Source organism: Egretta garzetta, unplaced genomic scaffold, assembly GCF_000687185.1.
Source record: "Egretta garzetta isolate BGI_Z169 unplaced genomic scaffold, ASM68718v1 scaffold453, whole genome shotgun sequence".
Classification (NCBI taxonomy): domain Eukaryota; kingdom Metazoa; phylum Chordata; class Aves; order Pelecaniformes; family Ardeidae; genus Egretta; species Egretta garzetta.
Genome location: NW_009259175.1, coordinates 1,025,081 through 1,052,249, shown reverse-complemented (window position 1 = coordinate 1,052,249; position 27,169 = coordinate 1,025,081). Strand labels below are relative to the sequence as shown.

General features: G+C 37.5%; 1 protein-coding gene across 4 annotated transcripts in view; it reads left to right on the top strand.

Annotated features, from left to right (window-relative positions):
• Positions 1-628: 628 nt before the first annotated feature.
• The window catches only part of WWP1 (WW domain containing E3 ubiquitin protein ligase 1), a 61,646-nt gene continuing 35,105 nt past the window's right edge, over positions 629-27,169 (top strand). For all 4 annotated transcript variants that reach the window (XM_035891173.1, XM_035891170.1, XM_009635562.2 and 1 more), the window contains exons 1-2: positions 629-684; positions 24,345-24,435. In XM_035891173.1, coding sequence (XP_035747066.1) covers positions 24,366-24,435 — 70 coding nt within the window. In that variant the 5' untranslated portion in view covers positions 629-684; positions 24,345-24,365. The remainder of the gene's footprint in view (positions 685-24,344; positions 24,436-27,169) is intronic.

Genomic DNA, 27,169 nt, shown 5'->3' with positions numbered 1-27,169 from the left:
GTACAGTTGTAAAAGCACAGTTTATCTGGACTCTTGACAAAGGTACTTTCAAATGGGGCAACTAGAAATACTTTAAGCTCTTGTTGCTTGTGAAACCGTGGGGTTAGAATCCTTTTGTCACCTCTTTGGTGTGTATTTTGAGCTATATTTTAAAGATCTGATCCTATAAATGCTTCTAACTTGAGTAACTTACCACTAGCGGTAGTCTTTGTCCAATGACACTGTAGAATAATTCCCTTAAGTACATAATTATACTTGAAAACAATTTTACATGACTGGGACTGATTTAATCTCTCGACATGGGACACCCTTTTACCAAAAGGATATGGTTTATTTTTGTTGGAAAAATAATTTACATTTGTTGTTAAACATCAGTGAACAAAACATTGTAAGTCTGCCTGTGTGCTTTTGTTAGAGTTGGCAATAAAGTTTAAATAATCACCTCCCTACAAGTGCTTCTTAAATCATGGGAATACTGACAGAGTTCAGAGCCAACCCCTTTTTCTGAGTCTGTGGAACCCTTGGAAGAAGGAGGAATGTCTGCTAGTTCCATTGCTTTTCATTTTCCTTCTTATGTTTCCATATGAAGTTGGAAATTTTCTACCTGTTTTTTTTTTTCTCTTAAAAGAATGTGTGTGGGGAAGGAGATTGCTCCTGGTCTTCGGATATGAAGAAGAGTCCGGGGTAAGGATCTATGACAGGAAGTTGGTATTGCATTGTTTCTTCATGCTTCAGTATTCCTATGCCATTAAAACACTAGATTTGAAAACTAGGGTGTTGTAAACAAAAAATCATGACCTAAGCCCTGTTTATTAATTGGAAATGCATACTGCTTATGCATTTAGAGCAAATGTTCATTGTTAGCTTAAAAAAACCCCACAACCCAAAACCCCCCCCCCCCAACCCCCAAGTTCATCCTAGAATTTAATTGGGTGAAGTGCAGATTATTAAGTGAGGAGGCTTGGAGAGGACATGTATGGAGTAACAGACAAAACCACCACCAACAAAGTGCTTCCTGCAAGCTATGCTTAAGTGATTCTTGGAAGTTAGTTTTAACTTGGTTAAAAATACTCTCTTTCTTCATAAAGACTGAAGAGAAGGAGTGAAACTGCTGATAAAAATGTTGTAGCTTTCAAACTAGGTTAGTACTGCGCTTACCTGCTTCTGCACGGTGTAACATTCACCTGAATTAAAAAAAAAAAGGCTTTCTAGCTCTGCATCAATTGTATGCGACTCAAGTCAGTAGAAAAGCTGTTCCAGTGTGCCTTCCTGTATGAAAGTCTGTAAATTGGGGCAGTTTCTATGGTAGCGTAAGATTAACTGAAATCCTGTCATTTTTGCTGTCCTTATGAAACTTGTAAACCAGAACTGCTGAACTCTTTCTTTGAATTCTGAGTTAAGCAATGTCCAGTGACATTCTTCTATATTTGGTCTATGTACAAATGCAGATAATGGGCATTGGTTACATTCAGGTCCTTATTTAAAAATTTGGTTTTGTTGCATGAGTAGGTTGCTTTCTTTCCATGTAAGTGTTAGTTCAGATTTATCATGATCTGCTGACATCTTCCTGTAGTGACATAAAATAGTAATAGGTAAGGACCATTGGAAGTACTGGAGACCCTCACCTCTGTTCTCTTGAAGGAAAAGGATATGGCGGAGAGAGAAGTCTCTTCCGCATCAGCAGGAGTTTGAGTGTCCAGAAGGGGCATTCCAAAGGGTTTTAGAAAAGAACAGATCTTATGACTGGTGCACCCTCTTTTTTTTTTTTTCTTTTTTTTTTCCCTGTCAAAGTGACATGGAGTGTTTTTTGCTAAAATTAGCTACAGTACCTTTTAAGAGGGAGTTTTTGTTTTTAATTGCTTTCTGTAAGTGAAAAGTTCTCATTGCCACTTCTTGGGATGCGTTTTTGCTGTATTTGAGTCCCTAATAGTTTAACCACAAGCATACTTAAGTTTAGCTCTGTTTTGCAAGTGTAGTGTTGCTTTACAGGGGAACGCTGGAGGTTCCAGGGAAGCTGTCAACTGTCAGAATAGTTATACTGTATCAGAATTATTTACCTGGGAGAGTGCTATGTTTGTTGCAGTGTGGTTTTTTTGTTTTTTTTTTTTTTAATAGCATTTCAGGGAAAGTATGACAGGGAAACCTTTATGCTCGTGTTACGTGTATGTCGTAGTAATTACTACACATCTATGTAGTATGAAGAAATTAATCATTGCAGGTTTGCATGACTGTATACTGCTGTACTTCTGTAACAGCAGATATGGCAAACAAACGGTTTTTATTATTCCTTCTCCCCTTAGTCAATGTTGAAGATTGTGTAAGTTTGATCTAAAATACAGTTTGGTAATTCAGTATTGTCAAAAAAGCGCTTTCAAAATCCTATTTAAAGAGAATATGTATTCGGATTTAACTTCCATATTCTACTGACTTTGAAGAATAAACTGAAATTTACTTAGCTGGTTGTGTTACTTCATAATGGCTTTTGACTAAAATCAAGTCTTTAAAAATCAGAGTGAAGCATGTATTTACAAAGCAGATTACGTACTTGGGCTTTTTAAACTTTTTTTATTAATCACCATTTTTCTTATTGCTGGAATATGTTAGAGATGCTTATGTTCTGCTTTAAGTGACGAGGGTCTAAGTGTGCTTAAATGTAACCAGTTCAAAACCCAAAGACTTAACAACCTTCACAGAGAGGATGTTAACTTGGAGTGATGTAACTAGTATAATCTCTTCTTCTGTAGAGAAACTCAGCCTCTGATGTCCGATGCAGGTAACCTTTCATTGGCTCAAATCACTTCAGTTCTTTCAAATAGAAATATCTGTTACTGAAAACACAGTAGGACATTCTCTTGATTTGTCTTATGTGTAAATGGTATTGAGAATATAAATACGTGTTTGTAACCGACCTTCTCAAGTAGTTCTAATGGCACAGAATTACTCCATCTACTTTTTTCTATTAGGATTTTAGAGTTATCTTGCTGAAAGTCATTGTGGAGATGGAAGAAACCAATTTAAAAAATGATGAGAAGAGGGTGTCACATTTTAAAAATAGCAAAATAATTCTGTTTTACACTTTCAAGTATCTTCACCTTGCAGCCTGAAGTGGGCAGAAGAGTGCTCTTGTCTGTGCTTTGGTGAGCATAGACAAAAGTATACAGAGTGTGCTCTGTGCACATTTCTAGTTACTGGGGTTTCTAACCAAGATTTTTTGCTATAAGCATTTAAATGGAGCAGGAGATTAGTAGAAGAGACCTTTAAAAAAGAAACGAATGAAACCTTTTATCTGTTCCTCATATTGGTGGTGAAGAATATGAGAGAACTTTGGATTGTATGTGCATTTCAAGGTAGCCAGTGATTTCGCAGTATAAATCAAAGGAGTTGTAGTTTTAGAATAAGGAAAAGTAAACAGGAAAGATAAAGTTTGTAATCTGTAAAATTGCACAATATACTTAGGCATCAGAACTGACAAAAGAACACATGTCCAGTTTTGAAACGGTGCTCTGCTAGTTCTTGAGAAATTCAGTAAGACTTTTTGTTTGTAAGCATAAACTAAAACTGCTGAGCAGATCAAGATACATGCGTCTTAAAAACTGACCTTGTTTTTACTAACTGGTGGATTGCAATTGGCTCTCTTGCGTTTTCTAGTATACACTGTAACATTCAAGTTTCTGTGTGTAAACATAACAGTCAAAAAGCAAAATCAAATATAAGAGGAAAGCTAAACAGAAGAGCAACAGGATTGCCAAACTTTCCTTTTCTCTTCCGCTCAGGTTAGAAGTGTGGAAGCTACTTTTTCTTAAATTTCAGTTCCATAAATTCCTCATTCTTGGCACTTTTTATTTTCCACTTCCAGCTACCTTCTTACAGTGTTATCTTTTTAAAAAATGATGACTGTCCTACTGTAGCAGCTGGAAAGATTTGGGGTTTAAAAGAAAAACAAAAAAAGTGTATTTTGACTTCTGTAAGTTGCAAGGAAAGGAAAAAATTCAATTAGTATTGAAAATCTGGTGGAAGACTGCTATTTGTGTGTCATTTCAAAATAAAATGAAATAAATCCCTGTCTGACTGTCTTGTGAGAGTTTGCCAACAAAGCTATGTTGTCATGAGATGGTGAGTAAAACTGCATTGTTAAGGGAATAGCTATGGCGAAGAAAACTAGCTGGAGTCTTAGTTTGTAACATGACTGCTGCTAATGAACTGGCAAAATCTGTAGGTGGTGAAATTACTTATTGAGTAATGGAAGTGGAAACTTCAGAGGGACATACCAGGGGCTAGTTTAATATTTTGTGACAGGTGCATTTTTGTGTTAACACAAGAACTAGTCATCAAAATGGGGTGTAAATGAAGTATTTGGTAGTAAGAGCCCAATGTAATTATGAATCACTTTATGAAAATGACCCATTAGGAATGGAATGTGTTAAGAATATAAGATACACTGTCTTGCATACAATTTTTGTATTAATTATGTAAGTGTATTTGAAAACTGCTAAATGTTGTTATTGTATGGCAAGTGGTTCTGGTATTATGTGGAGACCTGCTAGCTTTAGCTCTTTTCTGTTTCTTTGTTGTTTGCATTCCATTTTTTGAGGAGGAAAAAATAACTGATTCGGGAGAAAACTATTAGCATAGTACTGCTCCTGTGCAAATAAAACAGAAAATTTTGTTTATTTTTAGCATAAAAAGAAATGAAGGAAGAGAGGCCTCCAGCAGAGGCTAACAGAGAACCTTGAATAGAATGTGAGTGAATTTCAGCCTGTGCTTTTAATTCTCTGTTATACAAATAAACAAGGAGATGTTAGAGCACACTTTGAAAAGTTGAGTAGGGTAGTCTATCAAGAAGTAATTCTTACAAGATTCAATTGGGATTGGCTGATTGCATGATTCAAAATAAGGAATAGATGGTAATACAAACAAGGAGAAAAACTGTTGATAAGTAATAGGTGTTTTAATAAAAAAGATTATACAGATTGCACTTCAGTGCATAAAATAACTGCACTTCTAAATACTTCCTATCTGCAAGTTAGTCTAGACTGCACACTACAGCTAGATGCTTTTTTTTTTTTTTTTTTTTTTTTTTTTAAACTCCCAGGGACAGCTTGCTTTCAGAGTTGGTTGATGTTCTTGTCTGTTTTGAGTAAATCTATTATGCTGCTTGCTTCAGTTTCAAAGCTTTAAAGGCCATAAGAAATTAAAATTAAATAAATCTATATGAGCAGAGACATACACTTTGGGCTTATTTTCCTGCGTAATTGAAAATTTTGTGTTTCAGCCCCTCCTCGTTAACAGAGGGGAAGTAAGAACATTTTTCCAGATGTTGATTGACACCCTTCCAGCTTAAAAGCTGATTGTTTCAAAGGTTGATATAGAAGATGTAGGAATAGAAGAAAGAATAAAAGACAGCATCAGCATGCTGCTGTTTATATCCACAGTGCATTATTCCTATCTTGATTGAATGTTTTGTGCATTTTTTCATATTTTCCAATTTCCACCCTGTCTTAAAAGGTATATAGTAGAACTGGAGAAGGTACAAAGTAGGACAGCAAGGATGACTGATTTATGTGGAAAAAGACTTACAGAATGACTAAGGATTGTTGGTACTCTTCAGGCTGGAAGACCTATGTGTTGACCATATCATGCGAATGTACGTTAAGTGGGTAAAGGATGCTGGAGATGCTTTTCCTTTGCTTGTCTTTCCTCTGTCTCTATATCTACCCTCAAAAATGAACATGAATAAGGGAATAATTTTGAAAATTGACTTCTTTCAGTGGGGAGTTGGATGACCTTTTGTGTGCAGTTTTTGTAGCCAGTTGGTTTAAAGGCAGTGTGGTTCTCAAGAATTAGCTGTTAATGATTTTAAGTTATATAATTTAGTCTCTAGCTTGTCACCAGAAAGGATACTGACCCTCATGAGAGTATCTGCATTTCTCATGAACTCCATCTGTTGACCTAAAATGAAAATAACTGGTATTTCCAACACTTCTACTACAAAATGTAAGTAATTTTCCTGTAGCCCACTGATTCCTTTGTAACATGGAGTTAAACTTAATATGCAATGTATTGACGTGGTCCAATATTGACCCCTGAGAAGTCAGGCTTTGGGCTCGTCTGCTAATTCATTTTCATGTTCTCAATTTGTCATTTTTGTGTAGTTAAATTTTGGAATCAGATTAGCTCAGATTAGAATCATATTGCAAAATAACTAGCAGAAGTAGTCAACTGTTTTAAGAAGTAAGAATTACTTATCATGTGGGAGCCTTACTAAGGATCATGTTGACTTCTTTAGCACTGTAGAGACTGAAGGGCTATTTTTGAAAAAATAAGTGACAGTGCTTGGCTGAGTGCTCTCCGGTAGTAATAGGTAAGATTAGTGCAGTCTGTGATTGGAATTAGGACGGACATGTTTTGGTGTTTTAACACTGCTGAGATTGACAGCTGGAAAGAGGCTTGTGTAGCACATTTAAAAAAGCAAATATTCAGAGAAAAGAGTGAGAACATGCAGTGAATTCTACTTAAACCTCTTTGAGCTATTTTTTGAGATAGAGTTACTGAGGAGAGGTGGATCACATCAAATATCTTACTGCCAAAAATACGCAAAGAACCTTTCTGCCACTTAAGCCCGTAACACTGAGTAGGTTTCTCTTCCCCTCTTCTTTGAATTGTCATCTTCTACTGACTTACCAGAACAATGGGGAGACTGGGAGACTATTTTGTGGGGCAGTATTAGTGCATTTCCCATTATTTGTATGCCTTAATCATGTTTTTTTTCATATCCCTACAAAAACAAGCGTGAGAGTGTAATGGAAACAGCAGCACTCTTGGTTAACATCTTTATTGTTGTTTTATGTTCCTTTGGATTTAGTTGGTTTGTTAATTTTGCTGTGACTGCAGTAGGGATGTGCTTACACTAGTCATGGCTATTGTGACTAATAAGGTGGTGGTGACAGGTATGAATTCTTGTGAGTGGATTTTGTAAATTATCTGGGAACTCTTGGTATGTGCTCAGGCTGCCTGCCTGTTCTGAAGCCCATACTCCTCCATTTTCCATATTGTTTTGTTACCTATAAATTTAATATGAAAGTGCCTACATGTAACCACAGTAAGGTTTTCTGTTTGCACCGTAGGTCTACTAAAATCTGCCCGTATTGTAGAACTATATCTTAGTGTATTACTTTACATTGCTCTTGATGCAAGTCTGATTAACAATAAACAGTAATACCAACTGTTAGGCCTATCCATAGCAGAAGGCAACCCAGAGAGGCCGAAGGCTAGCGTGTAGCTCACGTATTATCTATTCTGGAAGATATGAAGGCTGTTCAGCTGAATATTAAAATGAAGGAGAAAATATTTTTCCGTGTTTTCTTGACATACACGTTGGACTGTCAGCCTTTAACTACCATTGTTCTGTTTAAGCAACCTGGAAGTCGTTTACTCAACTTGTTTTGCTGTGTGTGTGGTCCTATCTATAACACACAGAGGAGGCATTCTGATATTTTTCATTATTTGATATTGTGGTAGGGCCTAGAAGCATCATCATGACTAAGATTCACAGAAGAGATGTACCCTAAATATTTTGCCGATAAGTTGCTCTGTGAGCAGTGGAACTAGGCTTCATACAAACTTTTCTTAGAACATTACAATTCTCTTCTTCTGCTGTTCTTGACCTTTCTTACTTGTAGTAAAAAAGCCACTATGCACAGCTCCAGCTCAGACTGATTCAGAGCTGTGTCTGTGGTGATTGTGTAGCCTTTGAGCCAGGCAGTGTGGATAGCTTGAGTTCATGCTGCATCCCTTTGCTCAGCAAGCGCAGGAAATGGTGTCTTTTTTCCTCTATCTAGCTGTCCATTTTCATGAAGCTCATGCAAACTTAGTGTACATTATTTATCAGTTTATTTTAACTGAGTCTGGTGGTGAACAGATTCATTTAGAGGGATGGAGATGAAAGGAAGAGTGGGAAGAGGCAGGTGGACAGTATGAGTCATGTATGTGATGTTTGCTTGGGAAACCAGGCTAAAAAGGTCTCTGCTAGTCTAAGTGTAAGGCAAAACAGAACAGGCAGATCTGTGCAGTGGAATCAGTGTCATTTGTTTGGACCTCCTGCATAACACTCTGAAAAATAGTTTTTTGTAAACCTCTGTAATTATACTGTATTTTTTCTTAGACCCTAATATGAGGCTGGCAATATGTTGTAGATAATGCATGGATCAATATTGCAGCATCTAAAGCAATGGTCAGTGAATTGAAAAAATACAGAAAATGAAATATTTTTGTATGTAGCTTGCTCTCCATGCCAATATGAGTGGACAAAGATTTGTTTTCTGAGGTGGGGAGGTGGGAACCGCATATAAGAAAGGGAAATATAGACATTTTTGTATCAGACCTGGTGCATGAAGAATATTAAAATTTGTCCAAAGGAGGGTAATGAAGATGGTGAAAGTACTAGAGGGTGTACTTATGAGGAGCACCTGAGGATATTTAAGTTTGTTAAGCTTAGAGGAGACTGAGGGGTGACCTCATTGCTGTCTACAACTTCCTCATGAAGGGGAGCGGAGAAGGAGGTGCTGATCTCCTTCTGGTGTCCAGTGATAGGATGTGAGGGAATGGCTTAAAACTGTGTCAGGAGATGTCCAGATTGGATATTAGGAGAAGTTCTTTTCCGGAAGGGTGGTCAAGCACTGGAACAAGCTCCCTAAGGAAGCAGTCATGGCCCCAAGCTGTCAGTGTGCAAGAATAGAATGGAATAGAACATTTCAGTTGGAAGGGACCTACAGTGATCATCTAGTCCAACCGCCTGACCAATTCAGGGCTGACCAGAAGTTAAAGGCTGTTATTAAGGGCATTGTCCAAATGCCTCTTAAACACTGTCAGGCTTGGGGCATCAGCCGTCTCCGTAGGAAGCCCATTCCAGTGTTTGACCTCTCTCCAAAGAAATGCTTCCTTGTTTCAAGTCCAAGCCTCCCCTGACACAACACTGAGCCATACCCACATGTCCTGTCACTGGATACCAGGGAGAAGAGATCAGCACCTCCCCCTCCACTTTTCAGTCAGCAAACTTGCTAATGGTGCATTCAACTCCAGCATCTAGATCATTGATAAATATATTGAACAGAACTAGCCCTACAATTGAGCCCTGAGGAATGCTGCTGGTGGCTGGTTGCCAACCAGATGTAGCCCCATTCACTGCAACCCTTTGAGCTGTGCCCTTTGGCCAGTTCTTCACCCAGTGCTCTGTGAACTTGCTCATCCCACAGTTTGCCCAGAGGGGTGCTGTAAGGGCCAGTATCAAAAGCCTTACTAAAATCCAGAAAAACTACATGCACTGCCTTCCCTTAATCCACTAGGTGGGTGACCTTATCATAGAAGGATATCAAATTAGTTAAACAAGAATCCTTTGTGAACCCATGTTGACTGTATCTGATGATTGCATTATTCTTTAAATGCCTTTCAGTAGTACCCAGTATGATCGTCTCCATAATTTTTCCAGGAACTGAGGTTAGACTAACAGGTCTGTTGTTCCCTGGGTCTACCCTCATGCACTTCTTGTAGATTGGAATAACACGGGCTAGCTTCCAGTCAGCAAGGACCTCCCCAGACTCCCAAGACCTTTGCTAAATGGTTGAGAGGGATCCTGCTATAACATCCGCTAGCTCCTTCAGTACTCTGGGGTAAATCCCATCAGGCCCCATGGACTCGTGAACATTCAGCTGATACAGCTGGTTCTTTACAATTTCAGTGTTCACAAATGGAAAATCACTGTTCCCACACTCGTAGTCCTCTGACTCAGGGGACTGGGCAGCCCAAGGTCTATTAATATTATTAAAGACTGAGGCAAAAAAAGCATGGAATGCTTCTACTTTTTCTTCATCTGTGTCAGTCAGATGACCATCTTCAACAAGTATTGGTCTGATGTTTTCTTTAGACCTCCTTTTGGTATTAACATACTTAAAAAAGCCCTTCTTGTTATCTGAAACAACACTGGCCAGTTTCAATGCTAATTGAGTTTTGGCCTTTTGTGTCTTCTCCCTGCATATACGAACCATGGCTCTGATATCTTCCTGTGAAGCCTGACCTTGCTTCCAGAGGTCATACAATTTATTTTTCTGACCTTGCTTCCAGAGATCATACAATTTATTTTTCTTCTTGAGCTCCGTGAGGAGTTCCCTGTTCAGCCATACTGGTCTTCTGCCCTGCTTGCTTGACTTACGACACAGTGGGATCCCCTGCTCCTGTGCTTCTAAAGGGTGGTTCTTAAAGACTGACTAGCACCTGTGGACTCCTAAGCCCTCAAAAGCAGATTCCCAGGGTACTCTGGTAAACACCTCCCTGAATAGCTTAAACTTTGTTCTCCCGGAGTCCAGGGTAGCAACTCTACTGTCCTTTTTTCTCATTACACTGAAAATTTTAAACTCAACCATTTCATCATCACTGTGGCCAAGACAGCCACCTACCATCGTATCTCCCATGAGGCCTTCTCTACTCACAAATAACAAGTCTACCAGCATCTTTCCTAGTTGGCTCACTGAGTACTTGTGACAAGAAGTTATCTTCCACAGACTTCAAGAATTTCCGGGACTTGCTCGTCACAGCAGTATGGTATTCCCAGCTGATATCTGGGACATTGAAGTCTTCCATAAGGATAAGGGCTACAGATCCAGAGGTTTCTCCTAATTGCCTATAGAATAACTCATCAGTGCTTACACCCTGGCTGGGGTATCTGTAGTAGACACCCACTACCACATCTCCTTTGTTTTCCATCCTCCTTATCCTCACCCAGATGCTCTCAACCACTAATTGTAAGGGCTGTGCAAATCAAACCCTCCTTATGTAGAGTGCAACTTTTCCACCTCTCCTGCCCTGCCTGTCCCTCCTGAACAGCCTGTAGCCCTCCAACCCAGCACTCCAGTTGTGGGACTCATTCCACCAAGTCTCACTGATACCGATGATATCATAGCTCTGGGAACTAAGCTGTGCTTAGGGTTCAAGAAGTGTCCAGACAGTACTTAGATACATTGTTTAACTTTTAGGTTGCCCTGTGTGGAGTCAGGAGTTGGACTTGATTATCATAGTGGGTCTGTTCCATCTCAGGATGTTCTGTGATTAAAGAGGAATGACAGTTTGCTTTCCAGTTCAGTTCTGTGTAGGTCTGCTGTAGGGTTGGCAGCTTGGAACTTAGTAACAAACTATTTGCAATGTATCACGGATGTTGAAGTATTTCTGGAGAAGCTGCTGTCAGGGCAACCTAATGCCTTGCCTTGCTGACATGGCCTTGTAGACCATGAGGAGGAGACTGCTGGGGCTGTAATTCTACTAATGTCAAAGCAGATCCTAATGAACCCCCTGGTATATTTATACCCATCAGTATGTGCTATGTGCTTGGTGAAAATGTGAGAAATGAAATGCTACTGTGTCCCTTACTGTTTCCACTGGTCTGAAGATTCACTCCAAAAAGTGTGTTGATGATAACAGAAGGTACAAGGACTTTCTCATATCTTTATTCTCCTTTGTTTTATCAAAGTTGGATTTACTGCTTAACATTTTTGGGTCCTTTTTTAGTCCTCTGAGCCTTAAGTAATTCCTTTTCTTTTTTGAAAATGCTTATAAACTAATCCTAGGTAAAGGGGTGAGGGATATTGTCCATTGAAGATGGTTTTGGTAGTACTTTTGAGTTTTAACAGGAAAAAGCAAGACATTCTGCTGGCAGAAAGGGACCTGCAAGTCCTGGTGGACACCAAATTCAACATGAGGCAGCAATGTGCCCTGGGGGCAAAGGTGATGAATGGAGTCCTGGGCTGCATTAGACAAAAGAATTGCCAGCAGGTTGAGGGAGGTGATCATTCCTCTTTATTCAGCACTGGTGAGGCTGCACCTGGAGTCCTGTGTCCAGTGCCGAGCTCCTTAGTACAAGAGAGACATGGACATACTGGAGAGAGGCCATGAAGATGATTAAGGCACTGGAGCACCTCTACTTTGAGGAAAGGCTGAGAGAGCTGGGGCTGTTCAGCCTGGAGAAGGCTCGGGAGGACCTTATCAATGTATATAACTACCTGAAGAAGGGTGCAAAAAGGATGGAGCCAGGCTCTTTCCAGTGGTGCCCAGTGACAAGACTAGAGGCAATGGGCACACACCAAAATATAGGGGGTTCCTTCTGAACATCAGGAAGCACACATTCACTGTGAGGGTGTCCAAGCACTGGCACAGGTTGCCCAGGGAGGTTGTGGAGTCTCCATTCTTGGCGACGTTCAGAAGCCGTCTGGACATGGACCTGGGCAACAGGCTCTAGGTGTCCCTGCTTGAGGTCCCTTTCAACCTCAACCATTCTGTGATTTGGGATTATATATAATGAATGTGTCATTTTTGGGATGAATGTTTGGTGCTAAGAGTGCTTTCATTGGACCATTGACTTAAAAATTTTCCAGTGTTCACTATTAGCATAGAATGTATCCTACAGTTACAAATGCTTTGAACAGCAGTTACTACTGTCCTTTCAAGTTTTCCAGATCTAATTGTTTGTACAGGTAATATTTATAAGTCTAATGGAATACATCTGGGTTTTTTTTTTTTATATACATAGTTTTTTAAACTCGCCAATATCTAAGGAATTAGAGAAACTATTAGTAAGTAGAAGTAAGTATTAAAGGGATCTGCAGGAATCTTATAATCTTGATAAGTACCTAGGTATTCTGTTAAATAGTTTGAAGTTGCTAGTTTTTAATTTTAGTAAATGGTATCCTAGAATTTTTGGGTTTTTTAAGGTGGAGACCTGCGTTTCAGTCCATCAACATTGGTTTGACTGGAGTTTAAAACCAGCAGTAGGTGCCACAGAAAATAATTTACTGCTCAGCAAATGATGGTCTTACTACAATCCTGTCCTAAAAGTACTGCCATCGTGTGTTTCCCTTGAGTGATGAGAAGTAAAATCAGTGCTCTTTAGCAGTGTTATTTTAAAGGATCAGTGAAAAACTGATTTCCATTTCTAATATTACTCTGTGAAAAAAAAATTGCAGTGTCATATAAACAGATCTATTGAGTTAAAATAAAAGAATCTGAGACCTTCAGTGTAAAGCATTCGGATTAGAAAGCAAAGGTTAGGGCTGTTTGTGTAATTTGGACTTTGCCTTCCTTGCGTATGTCTAGTGGGAGTCACAGATCAGAGCACTGGTTACTGGTTTTTGCTGCTGGACTGTATTTCTTTCAGTATATGTGTAAGAGGGGTGAAACAAAGTCAGCTGCCTAATGATGCTTTATTAGACTGTGGTTCTTGTTCTAGTTCTTTACTTAATTTCAATAAATTAAAAAATGTCAAGACTCTTAACATTTTTTTTTCAACTCTTACTAATTTTAAAGGGGTCTTACTGGGTGTTTAATTGTTACAGAATGTTCATTTACAACTCAATATAATATAATTTTAAAACTCCTTGCTACCTCGAAGGCTGTGTAATATGAGAGAACTAAAACAATAGTATGAGTAAACAATATTTTCATTTTCTTAAAGTTTGTATTTGTGTTCAAACAATTTGGTTCCTAAAGAGTGTAACATGGTGCATACATGAAGGAAATCTTCTAAATGTCTGCAGCATGTCAAGGTACCATTTCGCCACCTTTAAATTTAATTAGTTATACCTGAAAAGGAGGATTGTAAAACAGTGTGTGGGTATTTTAAATTCTGGCATCCTATTGAAAGGAATCAAACCAGCAAGTATTTTGATTAAATATACAAGATGTCCATCAATATAGCCTTTTGCTGGAAGATTCTATTCACAGGAGACTTTCCCCCCCCATACACCAATAAGTTCCTGGTTAATAAAAGCTAATACCTTGGCCTACATAATGTCTCTTGTCTGTATCCCTAGTCCATCACACCTACTGGGCTTTGCGTTATATTCCTGGCTACCATATATTTGGTCAGAAAGGAGAACGCAGTTGCAGACATTTTGAAATACCCTGTAATAGTAGATCTTAAAAAGGAAGAGGATGTATGAAATGGAAGAGGACACATCAAATTTTTGTGAAGAACAATGAATTAATTTTGTCACCAACGTCAAGCAGAAAGTTAGTGGTTCTCAGAGGGCCTAATTGGTGTTTGGAGGGTATCCCTTGCTGATAAGCATAGTCTTTCCGTTGCTTCTTAAAGTAGCAAGCAAGCTTGTGGTGTTCAGGGAAATAAAACTTTGACATTAAACGTCTCTATTTGCATAGGTGTAAATATTACTGTATTTTTAGTTGTTGATGAGCAAAGCTATACATTTAGGGACTCTCAAGTCATAGGGGTTTTTTTGTTAATGTTGCTATAGTCAAAACAAGTTGTAGAAATGATCCTTTACTATTCCTGCTCAGTTTAATACAGGCCAACACATTTTTGGGTCTACAGATTATTCTCCACATCTGAAACAGATCTGGTCTCTATTTGTATGTAACCAGTTTATGAGGATGAAACTTTCACAATGTCAAAGGGAATGATACAGAATTGCCAGTTCTCTCTGTAAGGAATAAAGTTAACATTGGTAGTTTTGTTTGTTTTTTTTTTTTTTTTTTACAGTTAATTAGATGTACATTCTATTGGCTGTACCAAATTAGAGAAATATTGTGCCTTTGGTAGAGATGTGATCAGAATATATGTAAATTTAAGGGTTCTTGGTGTTGAGAGTGTTCACTTACATTTAATGATCCTCCTGAGATTAGCAATCATCGCCATTTTTATTGTTGATAAATAGTGAAATAGACTTTCAAGCAAAATTGCATTGAGTAAAAATTCTGGATTTTGGAAGTCTGAATGGAAAGAAATCAGTTAAGAAATTTACTTGTATCTGAGATAAGAAAAGTTCTTTTTTCTTGCTTTTTCTTTGTTCTTTTTTTCACATCAAGAAACTTGCTTCCAACCTTATACATTCTGATTTTGTTGGAGAGGAGTCATGAATTGCCTCCCTTACTTCTCCCACTCCCCACCTTCTGAAGGTAACTAACCCTTTTTGAGAATTGAAAAGAAAAAGTGGAGAGTTAAGTTTTCTTTGGTATATCAACAATTTCACTGCTTTTCTAAGTTGCCTCTTCTATTTGGGACTATTGTATAACTCCTTTAGTATGCTGTTTTAGGAACTGTATTGTCCTAAAAGCTACTATACTGTGTCTCATTTTTCTGTTTCTGGTTTTGCCACCACTTAATAACACATATTTTGGGGTTTATCTTGTGCTTTTATGGTACTGGATTTTTCGATAATGTAAAAAGGGCAATTGTTGCAACACTGTTAAAAGTTTTGGACAAGTGACCAGTGATTTCAGGAGGCTGTAGGGTCAGAATCTCCATCTGCTGTAGCTGTTCTGATCTTCTGGAGTGTGAGGTGTGGGACGGAGGGATGTTCTTGGAAGACTTTGCCCGTGGTGGAGCATGCAGTACAGCGCAACAAAGAACTGTGTGTGAGCATCTTTCAGGAAAAAGACAGTTTTTCCACTGTGTTGGGGAGAGTAGGAAATCATCCATGTTTCTGGTCCTGCCTCCAGGCCCTCTTTTTCCACTGAAGGAACAAGGAAGTTGTTGCCAGCAGCATTATCCCATCTTGAAAACAGAAGTGTGTGTATGTGGAGACAGGAGAACAGGAAAGGAATGTCTGAAGTGCAGAGCACAAATTCCTATTGCTAATGCTGTGATAGTGAACATATTGTTCAGTTTTACATCTAATAGAATTGTGATGGTAATGTGGTAGCTTCAGGCAATCTAGCACTAAATAATACTGACAAAGGCGTGATCAGCTTGTTAAGCTGAACCTAAAACTTTTTTTTTTAAATTTTATTTTAAGGATTTCTTACATTTAGGACTTTATAATCAAAGTAACATGGCCTTTCTGGTGTTGGTGTTTATGCTTTGTGACAAGGAAAAGTAACTAATGTCAGTATTGTTATTTTCCCACGGCTTTCCATGGTACTATTTATTGTGTTAAATAGCCATAGGTCTAGAGTTTCAGTTCACTTATTTCTTTCCTGCCCTATCCTTATTCCTTCAACCTTGCCTGCCTTTTTGTTTGGGGGGACTGAGGAAAGTCTTGAATAGATGAGCTTCCGTGTTTAAGAAAAGAAAAAAAGGGCTTCCTTGTTTAAAAAAAAAAAAATCTGTTGAGAAAAGATTTTTCTACATTTCCATTCTTGTTTGGAAGACATACTCTAATATAGGAAAAATAATATTTATGGCATTATGGTGATTTTACCTAGCCCACTCCATTCTTACTTGTACTTTGAGTAAATTGAATTAAAGATGTTAGTGGGGAGGTTAGTAATATTTAGTCATTTTGCTCATCTGCTTACTTTGTCCTTGCTTAGTGCATTTATACAACTAGATCTCTAGTTTTCTTATTCCAGTTCTGGGCATTCAGGAAGGCTTTTGATTCAGCAGTGCTCATTCATGATGTAATCTGTTCGTGTTATTTTTTTCTTTTACCTTATCCACCATGTTCTGTATTATTTCTGGAACAGAAGTGCCAGATTAGCAAGAAAATAAATTAGTGGTCATTAGAGCATCATCAGTAAGCCCAAATACATTGTGATTGTATAGAACTCATTTTAAATTACAGTTGTATTTCTTTCCTGTTATGTGTTCTGTCTTGTATCAGGTGAAGCTGCACTCAGTTTCAGGTGAGAGACACAGTGGCTTGTGAAATTCTCTACCATAGCTTTATGGATGGTTTCTGAGTTCCTGGCTATGTCATTCTGTTTCGTTAGGTTTTTTTTTTTTTTGTTGTTGTTGTTGTTTATTTTTTAGTGGGTACATCTTCTGTAGGTAATTGTGGCAGAGAGACTGTGCTTCTGGGATAAATACTCACTTGATACTTTCATGATTTGCAGATCTTCTGATTTAAAGTTAAATTTAAAAGCCATGCTGTGTAACTTCTTGTTTCTGAAGATGCAACTTTCTCCCTATATTTTAACTGTTTTGTGTGATAGGATTTTCCATCTGTTGTGAAATGATATCACAGGTAATTAGGCCCTACCATCTTAAACTTGGTACAGTTTTTTTGTTTGTTTGTTTTACTCCTAGCTTGACTCCTGTGGTATCAAGAGTAAGGAAAGGACTTTCTCTGTTGGTTGTTGTACTCTTCTACATCTGAGTTTCTTGGTCCTTCATGAAAAATCTCAATTACTGATTCAGTCAATTTATAAAGAAGTCTTAGCTGCTCCAGTGATACTTTTAGCTTTCAACTTCACAAGAAATACCATAATTTGTTTCAATACAGCACAACAGTAAGTCTCAACCAGGTGCATTCATTGCCACATGGGTAATGTAGTTTAAAATTTATCTGCTTAAATTCCATGAGTAAGTAAATCATCTACTAAAGATTAAATAATAAATTAATGAAATATCCACTCATGTGGTTGTCTGTTATTTCTGATTTAATAGCATTTTGAGATTTAGAGAAAATTCTTCACAGAAGCGTAAATTTATAAATGCTGTTATTGTTAACTAGAATGTCTTCCATGAATCTCTTGTTTCACATGAATTAGGAAATAATCCTTTAATTTTTTTAGTAGACTACTATGTCAGCCATTCTGTGGTTTTACTAGGGTCTTATTTTGTCCTAATTGATCTTTAGTTACCCAAAAGAATTTATACAACTGAAGTAATAGTAATTTTTAAGATATCTGTTACAGGGGTTAATAAATAGATTGTGGTCTTCCAGTTGATGTAACGGTTATGTATGATGAGGATGGTTTAGACAGAAGTGTTGTGATAACTATGAACTTTATGTGGCTCTCAAGACTCTCTTTATTAATTTTTGCTGTCCAGGAATTTTGCGGGGGGAGGCGCTGTGTGTGCCAGTGAAACAGTTCTAAACACATCATGTGGAGAATTGAAGTTCAACCTAGAACTTGAATAAAGAGGTGCAGCAAGATCATATTTGGGAATGTGTGGTGACTGTAGTCATGTTAGAATTAATCCCCTGATTTTCAGGAAGATTATAACTACAAGGATGGTGACTCTTACATTGCTGTATGTAATCCTCTTTTTGAGATTATGTAGGGATAACATCGAAGATTTTAACCCTTAATCAACATGTTCACTAGCCAAACTTGGCATTTATTTTGAGTAACAAGAAAAAGGGATTTAGGGCTGAGGAAAAAAAAAGTGTGTGCATGATGCAAGCAAGCGGTAAATAGTGCTCATAGGACATAGTGTTCCTTTGCCCATTAGTGGTTAGGGCTTGCATTATTTGAAATAAGACTTCTAAAAAATGTTTTTTTTAAACCCCCCCCCCATCTTTCAGTGCTTCTTCCCCCCCTTTTTTTTTTTTTTTTCTTTCTAATGTAGGCTTTCTTGCAAGTTAGATCAAGAAAGTACTGGTATTTTGCTTTTAACATTATCTCTGGTTGTGAAAACTTCTCAGTCCTCCAAATGAGTATCTTCACTTTGTGTAATTGACATCCCACCCCTTCCTTCACCAAGATCAACTTGTTTAGTTGAAATTTTGGTTATTTTTGGGCGTGCAGATATAGTTTCTTCTGGCTCATAAAGACGGGAGGTCTGCTGGTCCTTGAAACTTATACTTTTTCAGTATTTGAAGAATTTCTAGTTGTAGAACTTTTTAAAAATCTTTCTCAGTTTATGAAAATTTTTACTTCTAATGAGGCGAGAGAGTGATGGTGTAATCACATCCTAGTGCAAGTCTGTCACTCAGTGACTTCTTTATTGTCCTTATGTATTTCATACAGTATATGCTTGCAATCTCCCTGCTGCAACCTTACCCCCCAGAAACCTGAGATTTTTTGAAACATTTATGTCAACACTATTCTGTAATTCAGTAGCCTTTATTTTTGTTTTCTACATGTTCCTGATACATTTATAGATGACGAGCAGACTTACTTCCAGTCTTTATTATTTTTAGACTGCTCTTTCATTGTCTTTATTCTCCCAGTACTGCTCTTCATGTCCTGTCCTATTCTTGAATATGACAATCTGTACTAGTACCTTACACAATGTCACTAATAATGTTTTAATCACTGCTGCAAACAGTTCATGTGATAAATAGGGTTGTTGTCCTAGGTCACATTTCTTTCCCTCCTTCTCTCCCCCTGCCCTCCAGCTGCATCATTGTAGTAATTTTCCTATGAAAGGCAGAGGGGCTAAGTTTTGGATTACGCTTCTCTTCTTCGATTGTGCAGGAACATTTGTCATACATCCAGATCAGCCTTCAGGCAGTAGTAGGTGTCCAAAGTTCTAGATAGGATCCTTCATTTTGTACAATGTAACTTGGCCAACTTTTCTTCCCAAGGGCTTTGTTTACCTGAAGAAAGTAGTGTTTGACTGAGAGTGAGTGTGACCCAGTGTGCATCAGGCAGTGAAGACTTCTTGTTTGTTTGTTTTTTCAGTAATGTGATAAGAGTGGCTTTTTGGACCTTGAATGAAAATTACAAACATCATGATGTGAGCAGGCTCTCTCTTCTCCCAGGAGAGCCGACCTGCATCAGAGCTGTTTAGACAATAACCTGTTAATGTCACTTAAAAATGTCAGTAGCTGAGTTTGGATAGTTACTGGTGAAAATAACTGATAGCTGAAGCCTTAAATAATTTTTTTTGATGCATTCCTAAAAAAGAAGTTACTAGAAAAAACAATTGATTAGTTTTTTTCTTTTTACTTCAAGAAAATTTAGTTCCCTTCCCCCTTAATTCCTAACCAGTTCCTAATTCATAGTTCAGTTAAGCAGGGGTGGAAGGGGCTGCACCTTTGGTATCTTTGGAACATGATGAGACCATAATCAGTCAGTTCAACTAATTTGCTCTGTTTGGTAAAGCCCTCTTGAATATAAAAAATGACATAACACCTTCTTCATGTATTGTTGATAAAAAGCTGTATTTATTTGAAAACTTTAAATGCTTTTTTTGCACTTTCATATATTTTAATTTGCTTTTCTAAATAGTATTTGACATACATGTTAATGCAGTATTTTGTTTACAACATACTAAAAATTTGGAACTGTAATCATTGCTGTGTAGATGTACCTAGGTGTACAATATTGGCAAGAATATAAAATAGACTTCTATTATAGAAAGGTGTTCATTTTACAGGGGCAGAAACAGAACATCAGAGCACTGTTGACAAGGAATGCAGTCATGTAGTTACTGCAGAAACATGCAGCCCCTCAGCCAACCCCAAGTCTAGCTTTGTTTCATCTTCGTCCTCACTTGGGATCTCCCTGGCATTGCAATAATTTCTCCCAGGCATCATGGTCATTTTTCCCTTCAAGGGGAAAGATGCAAAGCTAAGTGCAGTGAATTCTCACTTCCTTGTTATCAGGAGATTGGCAAGCACACGTTTGCCAAATGCAGTTAGCAGCTTAGAAGCAAGCAGAGCCAGAAACTCAGGTTAGGGCAAGTGGTATGCCTTGCAGATATATTGGCACCTGAAACCTGAAGTCTGAGGAGATTAGGCAGTGAACTGGCTACCTGAGGACTTTGACACAGTTTATTTATTTATTTCTATATTTATTCTGCTTTGTGCATACTAGGAATAGAGTTAAAAAAACCCCACAAAATCCACCTGCCCACCCACCCAAATAAAAACCAAAACCCCCCAAGCATTTAAGATCTATGCAGGTTGAACAGTAAGAGGGAAAAAAAACAGTAAAAATAATCATCATTTTTCAGTTACAAAAGTATGCCTAAACTAATTTTGTAATGTATGATTAGAACTAGATTCCAGATCTTGGTTTCTTCTGAAGAATTTGAGTTTACTTGTCACAGAATTGGTTGCTTGTGGTGCTCCTTTGATGTCTTCCATATCAGTGGCCTCCAAAGTGGGGTGTGCAAGATCATCCATTGATGTGCAGGAAAAAAATATTAGGACTTGTATGTTATTTGAAAAATAAGAAAGAAATTACACTCTAATATACATATTGACACTGGCACCCTCACTCAGTCTGTATGTCTGATGGTCCTGTGTGACGTATAGTTTGTGAAGTGTCCTGAGGGCGGATTTAGTATTCCATGGTGTGGAGGGGCTCCACATTAGCACCTTCGCTTTTTTGTTTGCTTTCACTTGTTTGTATTGCAATGTATGCAGTTTATCTGTGCCCAGTTAGGTGGATTTATGGATTATATTACCAAGTTTTAACTAAACTAACCTTCACCCTCCCAAAATGGGCAAGTAGCTTAAAAAATTATTGCAGAGACACCATGGATTGCAGTTAATACTACTAATGTGAGCACAAGTGAACAATAAGAACATGGCAGAGCTGACTCTTCTCCTACTCCTAGTATAAGCTCCTGTTCAGCTGCATTATGAGGTTACAATAATGGCAATAAGATCTGACAAGATGTTGGCCAAAAAACTTTGGGTTTATCAAGAAGGCTATTTGAAATATGGATGTATATCCTCTATTGTTAATGATGAACCTCACCCTAAGAAAATATTGTACCTTGAGGTAATCAGTTAATGATACTATGAAGCCGTGACAATTAGCAAGGCATTTGAAAACTAAGTATCCAGAACATGAAGACAAACCTCTACAATTTTTTCAGCAATGTTTAAAGTCATGCAATATTTGGTCCAGTACTTTACAATATTTCACTAAACTTAATGATAGATCTTTAGAAGCCTCTTTTGAGGTTTCTCAATAGCAAAAGACACAGAAGCCACATACCACTGGGGAAACACTTAATTTTCCTGCTGCAGTAAAAATGTCTGAAGTAATACATTGAAAACAATATGATGACAAACTAAAATGCATTCCTTTGTCAGCAAATACTGTTGGAAGATATCTGGAAAACATTGCCACAGATTTTAAGAAACAAATATTAGAAAAAATTACACAGTGTGGGAGGCTTGCTATAGAATTGGACAAAAGTACAGATATTTGTAATGTGGCTCAGCTTACGGTGGTTGCTAGATTCTGTGTCATAGAATCACAGAATCATAGAATGTTTTGGGTTGGAAGGGACCCCTAGAGGTCATCTAGTCCAACCCCCCTGCAGTGAGCAGGGACACCGCTAACTAGATCAGGTTGCTCAGAGCCCCATCCAACCTGGCCTTGAATGTTTCCAATGATGGGGCCTCCACTACCTCTCTGGGCAACCTGTTCCAGTGTTTCACCACCCTCATTGTAAAGAATTTCTTCCTTATATCCAGTCTAAACCTACCCTGTTTTAGTATAAAGCCATTACCCCTTGTCCTGTCACAGCTGGCATTCTTAACAGTAAATGACTTCTTTAATAACAACATTTTTTTTAAATGGAAAATGTGCAAACGTAGCCACTGATGGAGTGGCTGCTTTGACTGAAATAAAAAGGATCCTGAGGTAAGGTTACAAGGAGAGCACCACATGTGGAATTCGTTCACTGCATCATGCATAGGCAAGCAACAAGGAAGTTGGAGCCAGAAGTGCACAAAGCCTGCAGGATGTCACCAATCTGGTTAATTGTATGAAAACAAGATCTTTAAATAGTAGAATCTTTAATTAGTAGAATTTGTAATGATACGGGGAGTGACTAGGAAAAAATCTTTTCTACCATGCAGAGGTTCGCTGGTTATCATGGCAAAGTGCTTAGAAGGGTTGTAAAACTTAAAGATTAATTATGTGTTTTTCTTTCACAAAAAGATGAATGTTCTGATTTTGCTGACCTGTTCTGTGATGACAAGTGGCTGTCAGCAGCATGCTGACTAACAGATGTTTTCAAAAAAATAAAGATGCCTAATGTGTCCTCTCAAGGTAAAGGCGACGTTTGAACGATGAGGAAGAAGGTGGCTGCTTTTTGAAAGAAACTCGTGCTATGGAGAGGGCATTTTGAAAACGGGTGTTTGGTAACGTTTCCATCACTGTGTGATTTTGTTGCCAGAAAAGATGTGTGTCATCTGTAAAAACTCTCATACCTGTACACTTAGACTTTTAAACAGGTGAGAAAATTCTGTTTCCAAGTCTTCCAAATGAAGTTTCAGGCGGTTTTGAATCCATTTGTTAAAAAATATAAAACTGTAATACCTTCCATTAGTTTGCAGTAGCAATCGATTGATATTGGGGAACATGGAAATTTATTGGCCAAATTTCAAGAAAAAAAATTGTATAATAAGTGGATGGGAATGAAAAACGAGTGTCGTGATTTAGTAAGTGCAGCCAGTGATGCACTTTCATTTGGATGTATGTATCTTTGTAAATTGTCTTTTCCAGCTGTGACAGCCATTAAAACGAAGTATTGAAATAAGCCGAATTTAGAATGAGACCTTCAAACCACTGTATTACAAAGTGTTAAGGCAACATTTTAAAACATGATGAAGCATATTCAATGACACGACTCTCACACAAAAATTAGTAATTTTTTTTAGCAAGAGCAAAAAGGTTTTTGTACCGTTCATAATAAAAATTATTTGAAAATGCTGTTTATTTCATCTTTATCTCATACTTTTTAATTTCTATTTTTGTATATTTTATAATTACAGAATATATTAGTACAATAGTACCTATATATAATTTATAAATAAATATACACATATTGGGGGAGTGTGCTCAAAAAATTTTTACTGATAGAGGTGCATGATCAAAAAAGCTTGGTGACAACTATTCCCGTATTATTTAATGTTCACAGAAATAAGTATGTGGAAGTTCATCCAGATCATGGAAAGTGTGTTTTAAACGTATGTATTCTTTTATCATGCAAAATAGTTGTCTTATACAAACAGAGGCTATTTTACCTCTAGCTTTGTTTCAGGTGTAGTAATTGAGGAGGACAGGAGTGATATTGGCTGCATGTGCTTCAAGTGCTGGGATGCCCTGGCCAAGATCAGAGCCACACCATTTTAGTTGCTGAATGATAAGATGAGGTGGTCCTTGTAAAGTGCTTACTGTCTCAGTAGGTGAGGGAAGTGATTTGTGGGTGGACAACAGTGCTATAGAAAGCTGATTGCAAACCTAGGGATAGAATTCAAATGTTTCTGAATCGCTTGTGCTATTGCTTGAGCATATCATTCTGGGGGCTGCTTGATTTCCAGGCTTGTAAATCTTTCAGACGTTTTGTTCATTTGAAGTTGTTGGTTCTTAGCTCATCTGAAATCAGACCATAAGCATACCTTCTGGAGATAGGAACATTGATATATCACAGCTGAATTGTTTTTCTTGCATTACACAGTTGTTCTAAACTATGTAAACATATGCATTACTGAAGTGTCTTGGCATCCTCAAGGGTAACATGGGACAAATTTCCAAAATAATTGTTTTTTTAAACTGGTGTTATAAAAGAATGTGTTCTGCCATACTTATGCAACATTTGGTAACTTGCTGATTAGTTGAGCATTTTATTTGATAGCTGTAACTAACATGCAGAGGTAAGTACTTTTTAATAAGCTTTGTGCTTTTTTTTTTTTTTTTTTCTTTAGGCTAAAGCCTAAACCTCTGACATGGCCACAGCCTCACCAAGATCTGATACAAGTAACAACCATAATGGAAGATTACAGATGCAAGTAACAGGCAAGTAGTGATTTGTATCATGATGATTTTTACACGTACTCTAAAAAAGCAATCTTTGAGTGTAAAAAATGGATCAGTATAGTTAATATGTTAATTAATAAATCGAATGTTACAGTTGAGAATATGACTATAATATATGTAGATGAATTGAAGCTAGGTAGGGGTTACACAGTGAGTCGGATGACAGGGTTTAATGATCTCTTCAAATTAGAAAAAAAAAGATTCAATACAACAGTAGGGACAAACGTAACGAGTTTTGCTTGGGAACAAGTAATAAGTGGCACAAATTCTATAGAGGGTACACATATTATTGAAATTCTGCAAAAAAGGTGGGTGGCTGTAGAGAACCCCAAGCTGAAAATGGGTGCAATGTTATAGTGAAGCTGGAGAACTGGAGGAGATTACAAAATCTGCTAGACCTTCGAAAGATTAAGGTCTTTGATTTTATATCAGGTAAACATCTGTGTAGAATAATACAGTTATTCTGTATTATGCTTAGGACAGCAGGTAGGATTACACAGCCATATGGAATAATTTAGGTTGGAAGGGACTTTTGGGGATTTCCTCGTTCACTCTTCTGCTGAATAGAGAAGTTGGATCAGGTTGCTCAGGGTATTGTCCAGTTGAATTTTCAGTATCTTGAAGGCTGTAGGTTACCAGCTTTCTGTTGTGGTCATAAACCACATCACTATGAAAATGTTTTTCCTTCTATCCAATTGGAATTTACTGTGTTGCATCGTGCTGGTTCTCATAGTTCGAGGCAGAATTCAGCCATCCTAGTATCTGCTAGAAGGGAAACACAGTAGGCTACAAGCAATTCTTGAAATTTCTGATTGTGCTGAGGGCACTTTTTTCAACAGATGTTGAACAGAACAAGTAGTTTACGCATTTTACTACTTATACCTAAGAACTGGTGAGGGATGTGACAATTAGTTTTAGCCTAGCTGCTCTTCCTGTGGGATGGCAGAGCAGAACAAAGACAACTTGTACTCTGAAGATAAGCAAAATGCATCTAGGTAAACAAGGTTGATAGCTAATTGTGACAATGTTATAGTAGTTAAAAGTGAAAATGTTACCAGCAGGTAGTTAGATATTGTGCATAAATATATATACATATGTGTGTATAGCAGTATTATTTTACCATTGATAAATAACTTGAACTTCCTAGGGATCCTGAGAGATCTGGGAACCCTGAAGTAAGAATGAATGCATAACCCAGAATATATTAAGGCTATCTTGAACAAAATTTGGAGAAAACATGAGTAAGATTCCATGTCTTAAAAAAACCTGCATCTCAAGAAAGATACATCATGCTGGATGGTCCAAATGTGGCCAGGTTATCTGAGGAAAAATACATTGCTGGAGAGTCCCCCAAATGGGTATTTTATTAAATTAGATAAGAGAGGAACCTTAAAACTGATTAACCTTGTGTAAGAATCCTGTAACTTGACAACATGATGAATCCTCAAAACTGGCAGTAACTAACAGCATAGATGGAGCCACCTGTAGGTTGAATATCTATAACTGTAACAGTTACACAAATGGCCTGTCACTTCAGACCTGTGTATGCAGAAATTATCATTTTGATATCCTGTACTGTTTTGCTCCCTATGTAAGAAATCTTATATTTTTCTGGCAGTGGAGCTTCTCCTGACTTTAAGAGATCTGGTTCAAGAATCGAAGTGGGAAGAAATCTGTACAATTTTTAGGATTAGTTTTCTGAAGTTTTAGTTCTCTAGCCGGTCATTATTGCAAAATCAGAGGAACGCCAGTGGCAATATATTTGGAAACAGGAGTGTAGGACTGTAGTATTGCTGACCTACACTGGTTTATGCTCAGATAAGTTTATGCTGCTGTAGAATCTAGACTTATATTTCAAGAACTATACTTAGAAAGGACTTTATAAAGGCAGCAAGTATCATATACTCATTTTGTAGACAAGAAAATTCATATGGAGTGACTTGTTTGAGTTCAGACAGTCACAGCGTGTTGCTGACAAGTTTTGCCATCAGTATTTTTTCAGGTGTACTTGGGAGGATGTCTTGTTAGTTCTTTTTGAAGTCTTCTGGTAGTATTTCTACTTATTCCTAATTTTTTTAAAATAAGTCCTAGCCACAAAATTATAATCCTTTCGTGTTTGGGGACTCCAAACTGAATGACTTAAAACATAATCATATATATCATGGGGAGAATCTGAAAGGAAACTCGAGTATTATGACTAAATACCTATATTTTAACAACTGCTGCAGTTGCTTTTAGAAAGCAAGTTATGGGGGGGAAAAATACGGAAGAAGTAGAGGTTGTTAAAACTTAAAAATATACTATGCTTTCAGATGAAAAAATATGACCCATGTGTGGAATTACGTTTTTAGTCTTCTACATTTAATCTTTCATCATTATCAAGGCTGCAGTTTGCTTTTATGACATGTGATTTAGAGTGGACTTAAAATGTGAGCGAGTTAAGTGAGTATCTTTTAATTGAAATTAAGTAGAAGTCCATAGCTAATACTTTTAGAATCTTGGATGGCTGCATCCCACTAACTTTTAAGTGACTAATGTGTACGTCTCAGAATACTGTAATCCAGAAATACATTACAGACCTTTTTTGTCTCCCTTTCAGACAGTTTAGTTAACTTCCACTTATTTTTGAATTAGCAAGTACCATACAGGAAAGTAACAGGGAAGCATTATTTCCAAGTGGCTGAAAATGCTCAGCTTTAGTTTGAAAGTGAAG